At 43.3% G+C, this 17,746-nt stretch overlaps 1 protein-coding gene across 3 annotated transcripts in view; it reads right to left on the bottom strand.

The window, feature by feature from the left end:
* SLC10A7 (solute carrier family 10 member 7) overlaps positions 1-17,746 on the bottom strand; it is a 100,470-nt gene that overhangs the window by 6,061 nt on the left and 76,663 nt on the right. For all 3 annotated transcript variants that reach the window (XM_063414973.1, XM_063414972.1, XM_063414971.1), the window contains 4 exons: positions 15,402-15,567; positions 14,885-14,936; positions 13,304-13,377; positions 726-871 (listed from right to left, as the gene is read on the bottom strand). In XM_063414973.1, coding sequence (XP_063271043.1) covers positions 726-871; positions 13,304-13,377; positions 14,885-14,936; positions 15,402-15,567 — 438 coding nt within the window. The remainder of the gene's footprint in view (positions 1-725; positions 872-13,303; positions 13,378-14,884; positions 14,937-15,401; positions 15,568-17,746) is intronic.

The following is a 17,746-nucleotide window of genomic DNA, read 5'->3' as shown; positions in this document are numbered from 1 at the left end:
CCCATAGATCACAGAATGGCTGTCAGATGTCAATACCTTCAATTTGTACTAATTTGAAATAAGCATAATTGAATATACTAAATTATTATATAGATATTTGCATATACCTAATTTGAAATGAGCATAATTTGAATGAGTGATGTTGATTCCAAACCCTCTGGGTTATAGTCTCTAATCCTACAAGTCATCCCATACTTTAATTTTGGCATGAAATGGGATGCCCCAGACTGCTGTAGGCTTCTTGCTATTGTCAAGGGTGACCCAAGTGGAAGGGAAGGAGAAAAAAAGTTTTCATCCTTCTTCAATCCAGCTCAGAAAGTGTCTTTATTTCACCTCACTTCCTCAGCTCCCATGCCAGCCAACACATCTTTGTCACTTCTCCATAAAGGAGATCCAAAGCTGTGATCATCAGTCAGAGAATGGATGGAGACATTCGTATGGACATATTCTGAATTCATAATTTAAATGAATTTGTATTTGAATTAACTGTAGAGGTCTAACTTCATGCTTTGAACTTTCCCAGAGTCTTTTCAATTCCCTTTTCAAGTGGGATAAAGTTCTGCACTTTTAATTTGATACTGCTGTGATTATCACTGTTATAGGGCAAGGAAGGGAATAGAAAAATCCCTCCCACAGAAGGAGCCCCAGGAGTTTAGGACACGTGTTTAGGTATTGCTCCCCTCACAATCCACTTGCCATTCTAAATCAAATCCAGCAATCCTTACCTTTTGCCTAGAAACCATCCAGGATTTTATCGTTGGTACCAACAGGCTGCCAAGAAGGATCTGAGCAGGATGATAGATGAGCAAAGGGACGGAAATTAAGGACAGGTGCTCATAACCTGCAAACACTATCTTCAGCATGGGAATCCCTGCAGGCAGAAAAACAGGAGACACACTCTCACCTCAGACTTTGAGCTCCAGATAAAAGCAAAGCATTTTATGCTGCACTGACATTTCACAAAAGAAAAAAATCCCAAAAATCCCAAAATGAACTGAAATGTTTTATACATTAAAAATCCAACCCAAACGAGCAAGAACGTGAAAACAAAAAATACACGGCAGAGAAAGTTCTGTGGCAGAAAGGGAGGAGGAGCAGGGAATGCCATAAAAGATCTTTTCTAATTTTGCTAATACTGCAGTAAATAAAACCTACTGCTGAAGGCTTGATACACAATCCATTCTGCACAGCTCTGAGCTGCTCATTCACTGCTCCCCTCACTGGGCTGCTCTGTGTTGGCACCAGTGCCCTCCACCAACCTGCCCAGCTCTGCCTGTGGCCTCTGCCACCTCCTGCTCCCCACTGCAGCAGGGTCACCCTGCCCCTGCACATTCCTTGCTCCTTGGAGCTGCTCCCCACTGCAGCAGGGTCACGCTGCCCCTGCAATCCCCCAGCTGGGAGCACCCAAAGGAGAGCCTGCCCTGCCCTGCCTGATGCACGAGACAGAAAATGTTCAGTCAGCTAGGTGGGCAGGAGGGAGGGATCCTGCCCACAGCCAGGCAGCAGCTGGAGGACAGAAGTTGCTGGGTGCTGGGAGAAGGGAGTGCTCAGGCCCAGAGATGGGCCATTTTCCCTAATTAGCACTCAGCAGTGCTAATTCTATCAGACATCTCCGTGCACAATCTTCCCGCTGGTGTGATATGTAAAATTAAGTTTCATTCCCTTTTGCAGTAACAAAACCAACTATGCCTACTTTGAGCACATTACCACTCAATATAATCTGTTTAAATCTTTGCTACCACACTGCACAGGTACAGGTGTGGGCAGAACCTGCAGCCAGCTCTGTCTTTCCTGCCCGGATATTTGCAGTGCTGCCAACAGGAGCAGCTGCGATGCCTCAGGAGCCTCCTGAGAATGCACCTTCTTTTCTCTTTCCTCTTAAATGCCACTCCAGGAATCCCCTGCCAGCGTCAGCCTTGAAGTGAGGCAGACTCCTCACAGTCTGCACAGCCACGGAGGGGTTTGGGTGGAAGGGACCTCAAGGACTGTCCCAGCTCCCTGCCACAGGAGCAGGCTGCTCCCACCCCACCCAGCCGGGCTCTGCCTGTCCCCTTTCTCAGCAATGATAAATAAAACTCTGAGCTTTGTGCCACATACCCTCCATTTCCCCGGGAGATGCTTCTGATCAGCCAAAGCTGTCGTATTTATGGAAGCCTTTCTTTATATCTCGGATAAACTCCCATTCTCAACACCATTTCAGGTTTCCTTTAATATAGTTGATGCCTCCCTATGTGAGCAAACATTTTATTTGTTGAATATTACCACTTTACACTGCCCCACTATTACTGACATGTGTCTAGGCTTGCTGAAACCTTCATGATATTCCCACAGCACCATTTCTTCTTCTTCTTCTTCTTCTTCTTAGCTTCACCCCATTTCACCACCAAAAATCTCATGCCTACGCTAGTAGCCTTTACCTATGTGTATATTTGCAGGGATGGATTAAATCAAATAAATAAAGGCTTCATTTCAGTATTATAATTCCCTTCAAAACAACATCACGGACCAATCACACAGTTGCTTATTATTAACACTAATTTCTGGGGCTTGGGAATAAATAGTATTTAGACAGAAATTAAATGGGCATTTGAATTATATTAAGGCATATAATTTACCTCATATGCCCATCATTCTGTTTTTGTAAACAGATTAAAGTCTTATTGCCTGTTCCTACATCTCAAATTGACCCTCGTAGGTCCTTTTCTGTTTTCCAACCACAGAAAAACACACCAGAGTCCCAAGCTGTGAACATGCTGTATTTCTGTTTGTAAGACAGTACCTGGTGTTTTGGCAGTGCAATTTCATCCACAGATCCAAAAACATTTTAGAAAGCTGAGGTGGGCTCCTACAGAGAATCAGAAACACTACAATGACCAGCCTAAGATCACACAGAAACTAATGGCACAGACTGAACAGAGTGCATCCAAAGTGACTGAGACATGCTTTAGGTAACTGTGCATTTTCTGAAAGAAAAAGAAGAAATTCCAGCCTAAAAGGTGAATTCTCTAGAGGAAAACTACTTTTGTAAACTAGGAAAAGAAAATGAAAGTTGTCAAATATAAATACAAAATACTATAATTAGCGTGACAATATAATTAGATCACTGGGTAGAGAGAGGTTTAATTTACAGCTTGTTTAAATACTTGTCACAACAATAGGTTCCTGGAAGCTACAGGAACCTATTGCACATTTAATGTGCAATTAAAGTTCCTATTAGTTACCAAGAAATGCTAACTCATGAAAAGAAGAAATAATAATCATTTTTGCAGGTAAGGACTAGTCTAATGGAAAGAAAAAAACCCCAACCTTGTTGCCTTTTTCTGCACTTTCTGATCTTTATAATTCAAACTTTGCCAGCTGCAACTCTCTCAGAAAATATTTCGTGACAGAGATCCCCATAGTGTAGTCACAAGTGCCTGTGTCAGTAACGTTACCACAAAGCTAAACCAAACAGGAGGAGTTGTATTTATTTTTAAAAATGCCATCTAAACTTTTTTAGTAGCAATATGCAGCAGCTGCAAGCATCAGTACGACTGCTAATGTTCTCAAAACATATAAACCCCATGCACACATCTCGTTAGGAAAACATGCTCTAATGGTTACTTTTACCTCTTTTCAAATGAAACACAGGAATAACTACATTTTTTCATATCTATATGATATATACAGCAGAGGGGAAAACACAAAGATCCTTCTACAGGTCTCCCTTTCCAACAAGATCATTGGTATTCCCAGATTTTACCCCAAATTTCCCTCTTCCCTTCTTTGGGTGTTTCTCCTACCAGTGCTCCCCATGGTCCCATTTTCCTCCTTGCTCTTTGGCCCTGCTATTCAGAGGATCTTTTTCTGTTTATGTTTTCTCCCTTCCTCCTTTTCCCCCCTGCACTCCCAAATGTTTCCTTCCCAAGACCTTTGATTTTACTCATTGCAGCCCTGTAAGTTTTGGGTACTTCCACTAAAATCCCTCAGCTCCACCAAGGCCACCAACATCACTGCAGCTGAGAGGAGCCAGGCCCGTGACAGGGAGCACGTTGCATTTTCTCCCTTTTTTGTGTCCTCACTCACTCTTTTTTGTTTTTTTCCACATTAAGCACTTGCAAACCTGAGGAAAGCAAAGGAAACGCTGTTCATCCATGACCCTCAACAGAGCACTGCTCCTGCAGGGCAGGAAAGCCCTCCCAGGAGTTCCAGTTTGGCTCGAGGTTACCAGCCCTGGCCAAAGGCCACTGCCCCTCCAAAAACCTGCTCAGCTCAAAGCTACTTCATCCCTGCCCCAGTCTGCACCAGTACAGCCCCCCACAACCTCCCCTTTCCCCTTTGCTGCTTGCACATTTCCTAAAAGGCCCGTGAAAATATTATGCTGCACTTCACTACACTTAGTTAACTGTAAAATAATAATAATAAAAAACCCTAAAAGATTTGAAGGTATTTTTAAGATAATTTAAATATAGGACTCTTTTCATCTAGCTATCACTGCAGTAATATAAATGAAGCAAATTAATTTTAATGCTCCAAGGTACTGATTCTGTGTCACTGTCACTGACAGGATCCAACCAGACTTTATGAGATGGCATTTGACTTTATGGAAGTGAGCACTGTGCACGCATTTACAATTTTACAGGGACTTTAAGCTGTCATGCTGAAAAATGTTTATAAAACATTAATCAAAAAATGCCTCTTTAATACAATGCATTGTCTGAAAGATGTTGGAAGGCACATATTGTAAATGGATTCTTTTTCTGACTAAAGTAATTTCTACCAAAAGCCTTTCCCCACTGCTGTACAAGTACACAGTGTGGAGAGATAAAGAGCACTTTCTCAGCACATTACTACCTGATCCAAACACTTGGGAAATCACTAATGTACAGCATGCCATATTTCCATGTCACACATGACACATTTGTCTAAAATTACCCAACAGAGTTTGACATTGCAGCACATTCCTTAGCAGAGCTTTCAACTGACATCTGCCAAGTAAGAACTTCAAGTGGCAGCTTTCTTCTTCTAACAAGCAAGTAAGAGTTTTCTTTTATCCTATGCCCATGATGGAAATGATAAAACAATAAGTACTGGAAATCAGGGGTTTTTTTCTGTTTTAATATGTTTATTTTATGCTTGCTGGATGTGTAGGCTCCCCTTAATGCACTGTTTCATCATTTGCTGTTTTCTATCACATTGCAATGGGTTCAGAGAATTTAACAGAATATTTTTATTACCACCAAAGCACAGGCCATTATCTCTCACACCCAAAGCTGAATTATTGCTCTACTTCACTGTATAGGTTTTTTCTCTTCAATGTCTCCAGAACAAACAATTTATCCTAAACCTTGATTGCCTACATTTCTGAAACACATTCCACATCACAAAACACTGCAGCATTTCTTCTGGGGAAAAGAGATTTGGGGCAAAACAACGGGGTCATGCTAGGGCTATGGAACCACCAGGCATTCAGGAATCAGAATGCCAAAAACCCTCACAAAGAGGCAGTGGAAACACTTGGAAGAAAAGCTTCAGCCTCTCAATTTTCACCTCTCCCTTGTACTTGCCAACGCATTTCAGAACCCTCAATTGCCTCAATCTTCAAGTGTAATACACAAAATGAATCAAGTGTATGATGGTGGCTTCCCTGATGCTCCCCACGCTGCTCTCCCTCTGAAGGATCTCTCAGGGACTGATGTGAGAGGAGCATTATTGGGCAAACAGCCATTTCTTTTCTCATCTGAGAAAAGGCCTGGAAAGAGGGAGATTTGCACTGAGCCTCTCCCAGACCAGGGGATTCTGAATTCATGCTGCAAACACAGAGCCAAATCAGCACCTGAAATCCACTGCCAAGTTTCAGAACAGCTCTGTGTGGAGCCCAGCGAGTGCACGGTGGGAAGGGCTGCTGAGAGTCAGGCAGAATTCCCCAATTTAAAGGGTTAGAAAAGAGTTGTTCATGCAGAGAGCTGCCAGAACAGCACGATACTGCTCATCTCACCTGAAAACTTCCTGAAGGGTCTCCCTGTTTCTTCCCAGGCACATCATTGCCGTGGTTGGTTCTGAGGAGGTGACACACACTGTGCCTGTCCCCAGTGAAGCCAGAGCAGGGACAGGAGCTTTGTGCCCTGTTCAGACTGTGCTATGACATAGGAGTCACGATAGGAGAAGAAGCTTTTGACAAACCAACTGGATTCTTTTTCCTTTTTCTTTTCCTGCCATCTCCTGCTCTAAAACTCTGTGGAGAGGGTTTTGTGCTTGCAGTGGCCGTGGCAGCTTTCAGAGCTGCTCCCTGTTCCAAACTCCCAAACTCTCCTGCAACAGGAGATTTCCAGATTTCGCTGCTGCTGTTGATTTCTCCAGTGTTTGCACCCAGTGCTGCAGAAGTGTCTGGAGTCAGCAGCTCAGACTGGCTGCCAGAAGGTGCACTGAGAGCAGCAAATACAGATACAACTCTCCCAGGGACACTCAACATCACCTTCAATAGTCACCAGCTTTAGTATGGGTGACACTTGTAGCCTCTGCCAGCTTGAGGTAAAAAAACCAACTTGAGTCATGTCCAAACAAGGATCTTCCCACGGGTAACCTGTCAGCTGTCTGCTGAATATAATGTAGTTTCTTAAAGCAGATAAATTAACTTTAACTGTTTTAGGTGGGGAGGCAGAGCTCCTGTGTCATTATCATTTTACAGATGGATATGTGTGTTTACTTTTTTTTATTTCATTATAAAGAGGTATGAGCTTGCTGTCATTAAAAACCTGCAGTCTGGTTTTTAGTGTCTGATCCAATTACGTGTGCTTCTGGAAAGACACACAACCAAATAAATAATTGGAGAGGTGCACCTCTGAAATGACAATTGTTATTCATCGATTTCTTTCTGCAAGTCGAGATTGAGGGATGTAAACTTCAAGTGAATGAGATCTCCTGGGTGAGATTCTTCAGTTCAAACACAGTAAACAACTGTTGTTCTCTGATGCACATTTTAGTACTGCTGCAGGCAAACTTTCTAAATATTAATAAAAAACCTATACAGATGAAAAGGAAGCCCTGGGAGCTGGTACAGAATTTCTTGCCACATTCTAGGTCTAATCAAAGAAACATATGTTGCAGGTCAGAAAGGAAAGGAGATTCCCTAATTTGCTCTAGTATTTCCCCTTCTGGAATCACAGAGAGGTCAAAATTGTCTAAACTGCAAGAGATTAAATGTACTAGACTGTGATACTCGTGGTTAAAAAAACCAAGGGAGGGCCAGGCATTCTGTGCAAGCAGGAAACTCACCCAGGTACAGAAACTTCTGTCCACATTTCAGTTTGCTAATATTCTGATACAGATACACACATCTCTATAAAACCTTGCACTATCTATATCCAGATGTACCTGGGGTGGCAGCTGCACTGGAAATAGGTAGCAGCATTTCCCAGGCATTTTGGGGGTCTACTGAGAAAGAAGACACGACAGTTCCTTGGTGATAACCTGACTGATAACACTGTAAGAACCAAATGCTGGCTCTAGAAAAGTGCCAAGCTAGGAGATGTGACTCACCTACCCACAAGAGAAGGATGCTATCATGAGAAAAGAGCAGCAGATCAAGATGCTTCTGTTCTCCCCACTGTCATCTCCTTTAACATAAATCCCTTGGTTCTTATTTTCCAGAATCACAGAGCTGAGGGAAAAACCCAGACAAGAACTTGCTGTTCCTTTCAAGCAAATGCTGGGCAAAGACTGAAGTGATGAGAAAAAGATTTCATTCTGCCCCAAAGAATCACTGCATCAAAACCAAAAAGAGGTTCCAGCAGTCCCTAATCGCACTCTGAGGGGTCTCAGAAGCAGAAATGGGGGCACTGAGGGGTCCAGGCACAGCCTGTAGTCACACTCCCTCTCTGAAGCATCCTCCTGCCATCAGCCTCCCCCTGCCCCGAGGGCAGCACCCACAGCTCCAGGCAGGAGTACCAGGATCATTTTTACTGCATCACCCTCTCACACACCTAGGGAAGGAACAGACTGAGAGCCTGTGAAGATACAAATGCAAATCCAGGCATTACCAACACGGAGAATTAGGACAGATGCAGTAACTCATCCTGACCAACACTCATGGGAAATTGTGGAGGTAAAAAACAGCACCCAAAGTCTTACTCTTGGAAACTTTCAGAGAGCACTTACCCAGGATTATTTTCTATATCTCCAAGTGAAAGGCAGAGAGCCTTGATGAATAACTGCCTTAGAGGAAAGTTCTGTGCCAGGAGCAGAGAAAAACCACTACACTCCCAAAATACCAGAGAATAGCCTGAATACTTGCTCAGGGCAACACACATGATTTTGCCATCTTACCTTTCTATTACAGAATGATTAAGAGATGCCTCCTTTTTAAAACCATCCACCTTTTATCTTAGCACAAGCTAGAACATTTTAGCATTTTTCTGTTTAAAGGAGGAAGGCGATTATCACCATACAATAAAAATAAATAAAATATTTCAATATATTATTTATCCTGAAAAACCTTACGAGGTGGTATCTGTAGAAAGCATGACAGAAAATCAGAGATAGCTGGGAGCAGGTAGGGGCTGGTTAATCCAGCCTGGGTGAGCCCCTCGCAGACATTCCCCTCTCAATCTGCTTCTGCACCACCTCAGGCCTTTCAGAATTGTTCAAGTTTAAGAACTGCTCAAGTACTTGAGCAGGAAGAGGCTGAGTATTAAAAAAACTAAATTTGAATTAAATTCAAACAAGACAAAAGAAAGTTGGCTTTTATATCTAGAATGAACTCTATTCTTGTATGAAAGTATTTGGTAGGCTAGAAACTTTGATTGCATTACTTGAAGAGTTTCATGGTGAGAGAACTGCTATGCTGCTGAATCCAAATGAGGAAAAATACATCCTCCATCACAAACAATAGCCTGATCTTATTATTAGGTAGGGTTATTTTCCTCTTTTGTTTTACCAATCTGCTGTTCATCCAGGATTAATACCTCCATTATTAATATTCATACCTCCAGTTTTAATATTTGCCCCTTCTGGCAGCCAAAATAGGTAACAGTACTTGGATTTTTGCTGATAAAATAATTTCACATAGTAAATACCAAGAATTAAAGCAAATAAATATATATTTTTTGATAATCCTGAATTTTCCTTTCAGAGTTGTAACTTCTACCCAGCAATTCAGTCTCTGAGAAAAATAAAATCACGTTCTGTATTTGCCTGCAACTTTTGTGTAAGTGCAAGCAACAACTGCAGTGTTTTTTTAAATGAGCCACAGTGATAGCTCTGCACTTCCTTGAGGCCTCTCCTCTCCTCCTCTCACTGAATGAACTCCAGGGAATGGCATCACGTCGGGCTTTCCAGATGGATTATGTGAAGCCATAGCTCAATGTCATTTTCAATAGCAAGGCTCATAATTAAAGGTCAAATAGTCACTTCATCTGCAATCAATCAATAGAAGAAGTACTAATACTAAGTACTAATCAATCAATGGCAAATGCACTAATAAAAGCCATGCATCAACTGTCTGCATATGTGTGTGCTCACATGTACCGTGCATATATGTGAGCAGGGGAAGGAGAGAGAGGGAACAACACGGGGGGGAAATGCCAGAGGCCATTGTGGATACTGCATTTATCTTGGCTTCCTTGCAAGTTTAAATCCTGCCTTACTCATTAGGTGAGATGCAAATAAACATTTATAAACATTGGTTTTCCTGCATGTGTGATGGGTGCATTGGAACCCCACCTCTGTGCAGAGGTACCCAGCCAAGGAACACAAAAACACCCACCCTGTGTGATTTGTCCTCACACAAACACCCCTGCACTCTGATCCTTGAGACAAAAAGTGTGTCAGCTGTTCTGTGTACAAAATAAACCCAGCATATGGGAACAGCCCTCATCCCTGTGCAGAGCAGGAACTTACTCATGGATGCAGCACTGGAAGTGGCAGTTGGCCTCATGAGCACGCCCTGCCTGGGAATTAGCTGGTTTCATAATATGGTGTGGGAGAAAGTGACTTACAAAAGTCTCCTCATGCCTCTTATTACCACTTCTAAAGCTTCAGAGCTGTCAGCTCCTCTCCCCCTTTAGCTGGTGCCACTCTCAGCTCCCCAGGGAACGGGCCAGGCGTACCTATGTGGAGTTTCACCTGCCAAGCTGAGAGAAATCAGTCTCAGAGCGAAAGAACAAGTGTTGGGGGTCATTTATACACTGCCACTGGAATCCTGAACACAAACAAAGCACAGCTCCAGCACGGGTGTGAAATGGGAGCCTGAGCCGTGTTTGTGCTTTCAGGCACTGCAGTGACAGAAGGAGAAGGAGAAGCTCTCTCCACCATAAGCTATCAGAAGATCTCTTTGCATGGTTTGTAACAAACACCTATGGACAAGCAGAAATGGGCCAGAACAAGAGTAAGGGCCAAAATGCCTGTGCTTGTCGTGTTTCTGCTGAGACCAGGGTGGACAGGGAAAGATTTAAGGGCATTCAGAAACAGCTAATCCTTAAAAATGAATTAGATCTACTCTGCTCCCACCTTCAGTGAAGGGAAAATGCTGCATGCTCTGGTTAACATAAGTGTTTACATCATCAGCTCAGGGGCATGCCTCATCATACCCCGGCTTTGTAGAACCCAATACTCCCTATTTTCATACAGATTGGGTTTTATACAGCTCCACATCATCTGGAACTGGTATGAACACCAAACAGAATGACATATCAGCGTTCCCAAACTCAGCCAGCTGGAATGGGACACACAGCAGGCACACCTGGGGCAGGTACAGGAGGAGCAGCACCCCAGGCTCACCAGGCACAGGCTCCCAGGGGGTTGCCAGAAGGAGCAGCATTTCCCCAGCCCTGTGCCAGGACGACTGGAAAGCAGTCTGCCCCAAAGCTGAGAAACGGCCCCACAGGCTCACCTGTGTCCCTTCCACCTGCACACCCAGACACGGGATATCTGCACTAGGGAGAAAAGGTGTCTGTGGCTGGGGAGAAGCTGCAGGAGGCACTGAAGGTGAGGTGGCCAAAGTATTTGAGCTGGTGTACTCGGGCAGAGGAAGCTGCAGGGTACAAAAGCTGGCTCATGAGGCTGTGCTAACAGGAGCAGTACCTTGGAATTGGGAAAATGAGAGCCAAAAGGTCAAGGGAGATAGGAAACCTCAAACCAAGTTCTTCTACAAATGAAAATAAAATAAAAAATTGAGAGTGTAGCAGAAGAAGAGAAGTGAACTGACTCAGCTGTGTGCACAGCCAGGTCAGGACAGGCTGCACAAGGGTGCTTGGTGGAGTGAGTAAAAGAAACCAACAGTCCTCATTTTCTGGGGGGTGATGGCAAGCCCCTTTAGGACTTAAATATTTAAGAAGGCTTTGTGCTTATTTTCTCAGTGTCATGGCAAGCTGGCAGAAATATTCAAGAGAGCATATATAAGACTATTCTCACCAGGGAGAGAAGGGGAAACCTGCACATTGGTGCAGTTAAACACAACCAGCTTCTCCAGCTTTCCCTCTGCAGTGTCCCAGCTGTGCCCTAGGTTCACACACACCTCCAAACAGAAGCACAGCACTGTGCTGTGACTTATGTGTGCACTGCTTTCCACAAATACAAATGTAGCTGTCCTGAATACAAGCTCGTTTATTAGGCCCAGCTCAGTTCCATAGAACATCTGGCTGGAAAAGACCAATGTCATTTAATCTGTGTTCTGCTCCAAGGCAGGATCAGCTCCAGCTATTTAATTCCCATCTGAGCCTTGTCTGCAGTGATAGGAGATTGAAGACATCAATAGGCAGCATATTCCAAAGCTGAACTGTTTTACACTAGACAGGTTTCCCTGATTGTTAGCTTAAATCATCATCACTGCACCAAAGTCCTTCCCTTTACAAAGTCCACTGTGGCAGAGTTACTTTCTTCCTTCCTTGCATCAGCCTTTCATGCATTTGAAGATCACTGCAGTATTTCAGTTACCTTCTCTCAACAGCCCCAAGTGCTTCAATGCACCTCTGGGGTCACCTTTCTGAGGTCTGTGATCATTCATGTCACTCTCCTCTGATCCCTTTCCAGTTAGTCCACATCATTTTTGAACTGTGGAGCCCAAAGCATTGTGCAAGTATCAGAAGCCATAAACTCTAAAGCCACACAACTTTTGGTACCTCTCTGTGACCCACAGGACCCTGTGTGGAAGGCAGGTGGGTTAGTTTGGCACGCTGAGTATTTGACAAAGCAATGGGGCTGTTACTCATTTCCTTGTTCTTTCTACTCTGTTAACATAATTTATTTAATGACTTGGTTCAATAGCATTCTACAAAATGAAGTTAAAACTCACTGATCTATAATTCCTTGTCCTCTCCTCATCTCCACTGCAAAAAGAGAGATTTTGTTTGACTTTTCCTTGTCTTCCAGGAACTCCTCCACTTCCCACAGACTTCCAGGGCACTTGCTAACTGCCCTGCAGCTCAGGCCTGGCTGAAGCAAAGAACCCTGAGGTGAGTGAGCTTCACTCCATCAAACCAACCTGGAAAATATCTAAGTCCCAGCCTGTTCTTGCCCTGTTCCAGGCTGTTCTTACCTTTGCCACTGACACTGGCTGTGCTCCTCCTGCACAGATACACTCTTGGAAAGATCCAGGTGTTCAGGCAGACATGCTTTACCAAACATCTGTATTTATAAAAACTGAAAACAGCCCAGGTGTGTCCCTGACTAAGCATGAGGCAGGAACCAGCAGCAATTGCCTGTGAGCTTTTCTCATTTAACCGTGTTTTGTGGATATCCTTCAGAACATTCTATTATCACTATGGGGTCATAAGTGACAAATCTCTCTATGATGTTTTGATAAAGGAATTCCAAGAAATAAAGCTATCCAAAGCAGCTGCAGCCTTCAACACATGCATTTTGCTCCTGTTAAGCAAAAGAGTATTGTCTATTTGTGATTTTTGATTACACAGCTTCCTTTGATTTTCACTGGTGCACCCCAGCTTTCAGATGTAAGATTTCACTGTCAAACTGGGCAGATACACCTCACAATCTCTCCAGAAACAAACCTGAAATTTTATCAGCATTGGATTAGGCAACAGAACAGAGTAAGAACAGAAAGAAAAATACAGCTTTCCACAAATGGGGTGGTCTTACTCTACAACCACTAAAGGCTCAGCTGAGAAGATTGTGTTCTGTGCCCTGTAGGAGGCATTTATTTCATCTGTGCAAGAATATTATCCTACCATTAGTATCATACTGGTAGCAATACTTGTCACACTAAACCCAAAAACATTTAAGCAGAAAAACCAGCAACTAAACCGATTTTTTTTGCAACACAGCATGAATGTTACTGTTGTTTTGCTCACAAGCTCATCCCCTGACTTACCCAGCGTGAGGGATTTGTGTGTGGAACAGAAGACAATAGCCACTGTGTCTGCTGGTGTGAAAGTAGAGTTACTCCTACAAAACAAAAGAGTTTTAATAACCTCTGATAGCAAAAACCTTCTTAAAACAGCATCTATCAAATTTGCTACTTTGAGGATCCATATACACGTTCACATCACTTTGATCAGTCTGGTGATAGAAATAATTCCACCCCTAAATGAACAGTAGTGTTTGATTCACTGTTTTTAGCAGAATTGTTTCTCTGTTGTGGCAAGCTCTCTAATGATTCCTGTATAAAGGAAAGGAATTTGGAAGGCATGGTGTGTAGGACACAGCTTTATTCCAGCCAAGTTTATTTTGTCAAACATGCAAAAATACCACAGCATTGGCCACTTGCCTCCCCAAAACAAGAGAGGACGACCTAGGATTTCTTTTCCTAGTGTGGAACAGTAACAAAATGCTCAGTTTGGACAATGTATTGAGTCTACACTAAGGAATTAGCTTCCACTTCAGAGAAAAACTACATCTAAGGCTTTAAACACTCGGACCAAGGGCAGGAGGGGTGGGAAAATGATATTTATATATACAGAGAGAGATGAGTGGCCAGTGGATCACTCTTTGGTCCAAATCAGGAGTAATTCTATTAGATTCTACATATCCATCTTACTGAGTTGGTCACTGCTTGAGGCATTTTAGATTTCACAGTTGGGGCATATCTTCCCCCCAGGTTAGGTCTAGCAGTTCAGAAGTTATTTAAAAATGCCTTTTAAGGCCAGGACATGATCTTGTCACAGAGATATTTTCTTGTGGCACTATGAAAAGCCTACGCAGCTCTAAGACACTGCACCCTTCTTTGTGATTCCCCCCCATGGATTTTGTATAATTTATACAAAGCATATGCCTGGATCTGCTGTACTGTGGCACTCCCCTTGCAGCAGAGTGCTGCTAAAACAAATCCTCAGCAATATCCTCAGTGAGAGGACAGCTGTGGCACTCCAAGCAGCACCAGTGGCCAACACCCTTCTCACAGCATCGGCTTTTGAGAAGTGAATGTATAACTGTCCTTCCTGGCTGATATTTTAAAAAAGAAAATAAAAAACCCTCAAAACCGCTCTACCAAACATTAGTTCAGGACAACTGACTTTTAAGAACCAGCATATAAATGTAACAAATTTGACATCTACAGAGAGGAGTGAATTGCCAGCCCAGCAAATGTATCTTGAGATGTAAGAAGTCACACTGAGTTCTCTCTCTCATATGTCATCAGCATGTCTGCAGGGCAAATTATACCTCCAGTGACATCTGTGCAAATCCATTTTATTCAGTGGATGAGGTAGAGCAGTGATTGATTGAGATTTAACAACTCTGTAATTAACACACAAGAAAGGACAGAATTCAGGTCCTGCTCTCTCAGCCTATGAAACTCTAACAGAAAATGCAGTAAGTGCAACACGAAATACCAAAATGAGGTCACCCCTATTCAGAAACCTGCCTTCACACATTTGAGTAAACTCTGTCACCCAAACCAAAGATATCACACAAAAGAAATACTCAAAGGTCGTGATTCAGCACATAAAATTACCTTGTGGAGAAGAGGAAAGTCAAAAACATGAAGCTCATCTGAATAGAAAATACTGAAAGAGAAACAAGCTAAAATCAGACCACAACAGTAATTATTGCCTTTTGTTCCCAGACTACAGAAACAAGGCTGGACCAAGCCAGGGAAATGCACTGACAGACAACCTTTAAAGAGTGCCTGGGAGAACGATCCAGATCATTATATCCAGGGAAGCCAGAATCAAAGTTCTGGCTGCACAAGCTCTTCCTGGGGTAACTCCTTTGAATCAGGCATTTCTCAACACGATGAATGGCACGGGCTGCACACCTCTGTCCTTACTGAGCTGACAATAAAATCTGCCAGACATGCTCTGGTTGCTGGGCATTTCGATTTGCTATTTTACAGGAGAAAGCACAGTGTGTAAGGATGAGCCAAATAAACATTCTCAGCCCTGGGTATATTAATCATGATCGTTCATGGGGACAGGAAGAGAAGTTGATCAGAGCTGTTTGCATTCAGCCCAGCTCAGGAATGAACTTACTGATGAACACGATCACAACCAGGCTGAATTTATCCAGGTCGATGTTGGGGTTGGCGAAGGTGTCGCAGAAGGTGGAGTAGATGATCATGAGGAGCACACAGCTGCTGATGGCACCGAAGGGAGGCTTCCTCCTCTCCAGCCAGTCCTTGCTGTACCTCCGGACAGTCTGGAACACACAAACCAACAGGTTGCCTCTTTTCCAGGGTGCGGGGAGCCAAGTTGGGCAGCACAAAGCGAATGTGACAGCGGAAAGACACAAAGAGAGGAGAGTAATTTGGATGACGGCCACAGCGGATTTCAAAGCTTCCCTGCCACACAACTCTTCTTCTGGGGAATTTAACATTTGTAGTGCAACTTCCACTGGGCGTCCATAATGAGAGTATATTTTCAAGTACATTCAAATCCATCCTTAATCATGCCAAATGTTCTTTGCTAGCTGTCACTGAGACATGCCCATTAAGCCTCCCCAAAGTTTATCTCCTCTGCTGATACTAATGGATGTATGTAATTATCACAGTCCCCTTTGCATCAACAGACAATTCCAAGTGCAACTTTGGGAATCTTAAAAATCTGACATCTTCAGGAATTTCATGACGGTAGATAATCGAAAGTGATCCATGGAACATTTTAATATTTAAATAGCTAGCGATGCACCAGAAGTTTTTAATTAAATTATAACTCAAGCTTGAAAAGCAAAAGTGCATGTGTTGTGGGAGTTTAAATAATTCAAACTCTGAATATCTGGAGTTTTTGTAAATCCAAAGACAAATGCCATTTGCACGCTTTTAGAATAGCAGAATTAACACATGAAAACAAGGAAACCTCCTGTACTTAGTGGAACTTCTGCACTTTCAGGAAACAGAATATGTAGCAGTTTTTCAAGATATTTTTAAAGAAACTACTATAAATTCTAAAGCAACCTCAACTTTCCAATGATGCTGAATACCACAGCACTAAGCCTCAGCAGATACAATGCATCTATTTTAGTCCTGCCTGGGGAGTCGCTTTCAGTTTTTCTGTTTACTTTATCGCTTTGAAAAAACTTTTTAAAGCTTTTATCATACAGCTGCAACTTGTGTTAATTTTTCAGCAATCGCATTATCTTGCCTAATTCCTCCTGAGGCCTCCTGATGTTCTCTGTTCCCTCTCTCTTTTGGAAATCACAGCCTGGGATCCTGAACCACTCCTGCCAAAGCTCCAGAGTGACCTTCCCTTAGAGGTGCCATCAGAAAACATCACCACCACTGGTTTGATAAGACAGAAAACATCACCACCACTGGTTTGATAACACAGAAAACATCACCACCACTGGTTTGATAACACAGAAAACATCACCACCGCTGGTTTGATAAGACAGAAAATCTTAGGGGTGTTCAAGAGTGACACCAGGGCATCATCAGCAACGCTGCCACAGGGTAGATTTAATACACAGAAAATCTTAGGGGTGTTCAAGAGTGATACCAGGGCATCATCACCAGTGCTACCACAGAGTAGATGTAATACACAGAAAATCTTAGGGGTGTTCAAGAGTGATACCAGGGCATCAACAGCAATGGTACCACAGGATAGTTTTAATAACACAGGAAATCTTAATGGTATTCAAGAGTAATACCAGGACATCATCAGCAGTGCTGCCACAGGGCAGGTTTATTACACAGAAAACCTTAGGAGTATTTAAGAGTGATACCAGGGCATCATCAGCAACGCTGCCACAGGGTAGATTTAATACACAGAAAATCTTAGAGGTGTTCCAATAATACCAGGGCATCATCAGCAGTGCTACCACAGATTAGGTTTGATAACACAGAAAATCTTAGAGGTGTTCCAGTGATACCAGGGCATCACCACCAGTGCTGCCCAGGACCCTTTCACAGAACAAATGCCAAAGCCAGGGGATGCACTGCTCTCTGTTTTCCTCTGTGCTTTCCTGCAGGGAGGCCGTGGGGCAGCTATCCCAGCCACCACAGCCACGAGTCTCACCAGGCACACACTGAAACTTTGGCACGTGGGCTTCGTGCCAAGCTCAGCAGCCTGGAGAGCAGCACTCACCTCCCAGCACAGGGGGCTTCCTGCTGAGGAAAAATAACAAACTTGCAGGAAAATATCTAAGGGGACGCTCAATGCCTTGGTGGAAACACTGAGCTTTAAAATGTCACACTTGCCAGATGTTAAAGAGGGAAAATAACAATAAATAGCAGGCCAGACTTCTGGAAGAGCCTCCAGTGGAGCTCCTTCAGCTGCTGGGTAGGAACAGGACACGGCATCGATGGAGAGACACAAGAAAGCAAAGACATGCAGAGAGCAGTGGGAAAGACATCTAACAGGAAATTCAGGTTAGCCTGAGC

Source organism: Prinia subflava, chromosome 18 (genome assembly GCF_021018805.1).
Source record: "Prinia subflava isolate CZ2003 ecotype Zambia chromosome 18, Cam_Psub_1.2, whole genome shotgun sequence".
Lineage (NCBI taxonomy): Eukaryota > Metazoa > Chordata > Aves > Passeriformes > Cisticolidae > Prinia > Prinia subflava.
This window is presented reverse-complemented; position numbering and strand designations above follow the sequence as displayed.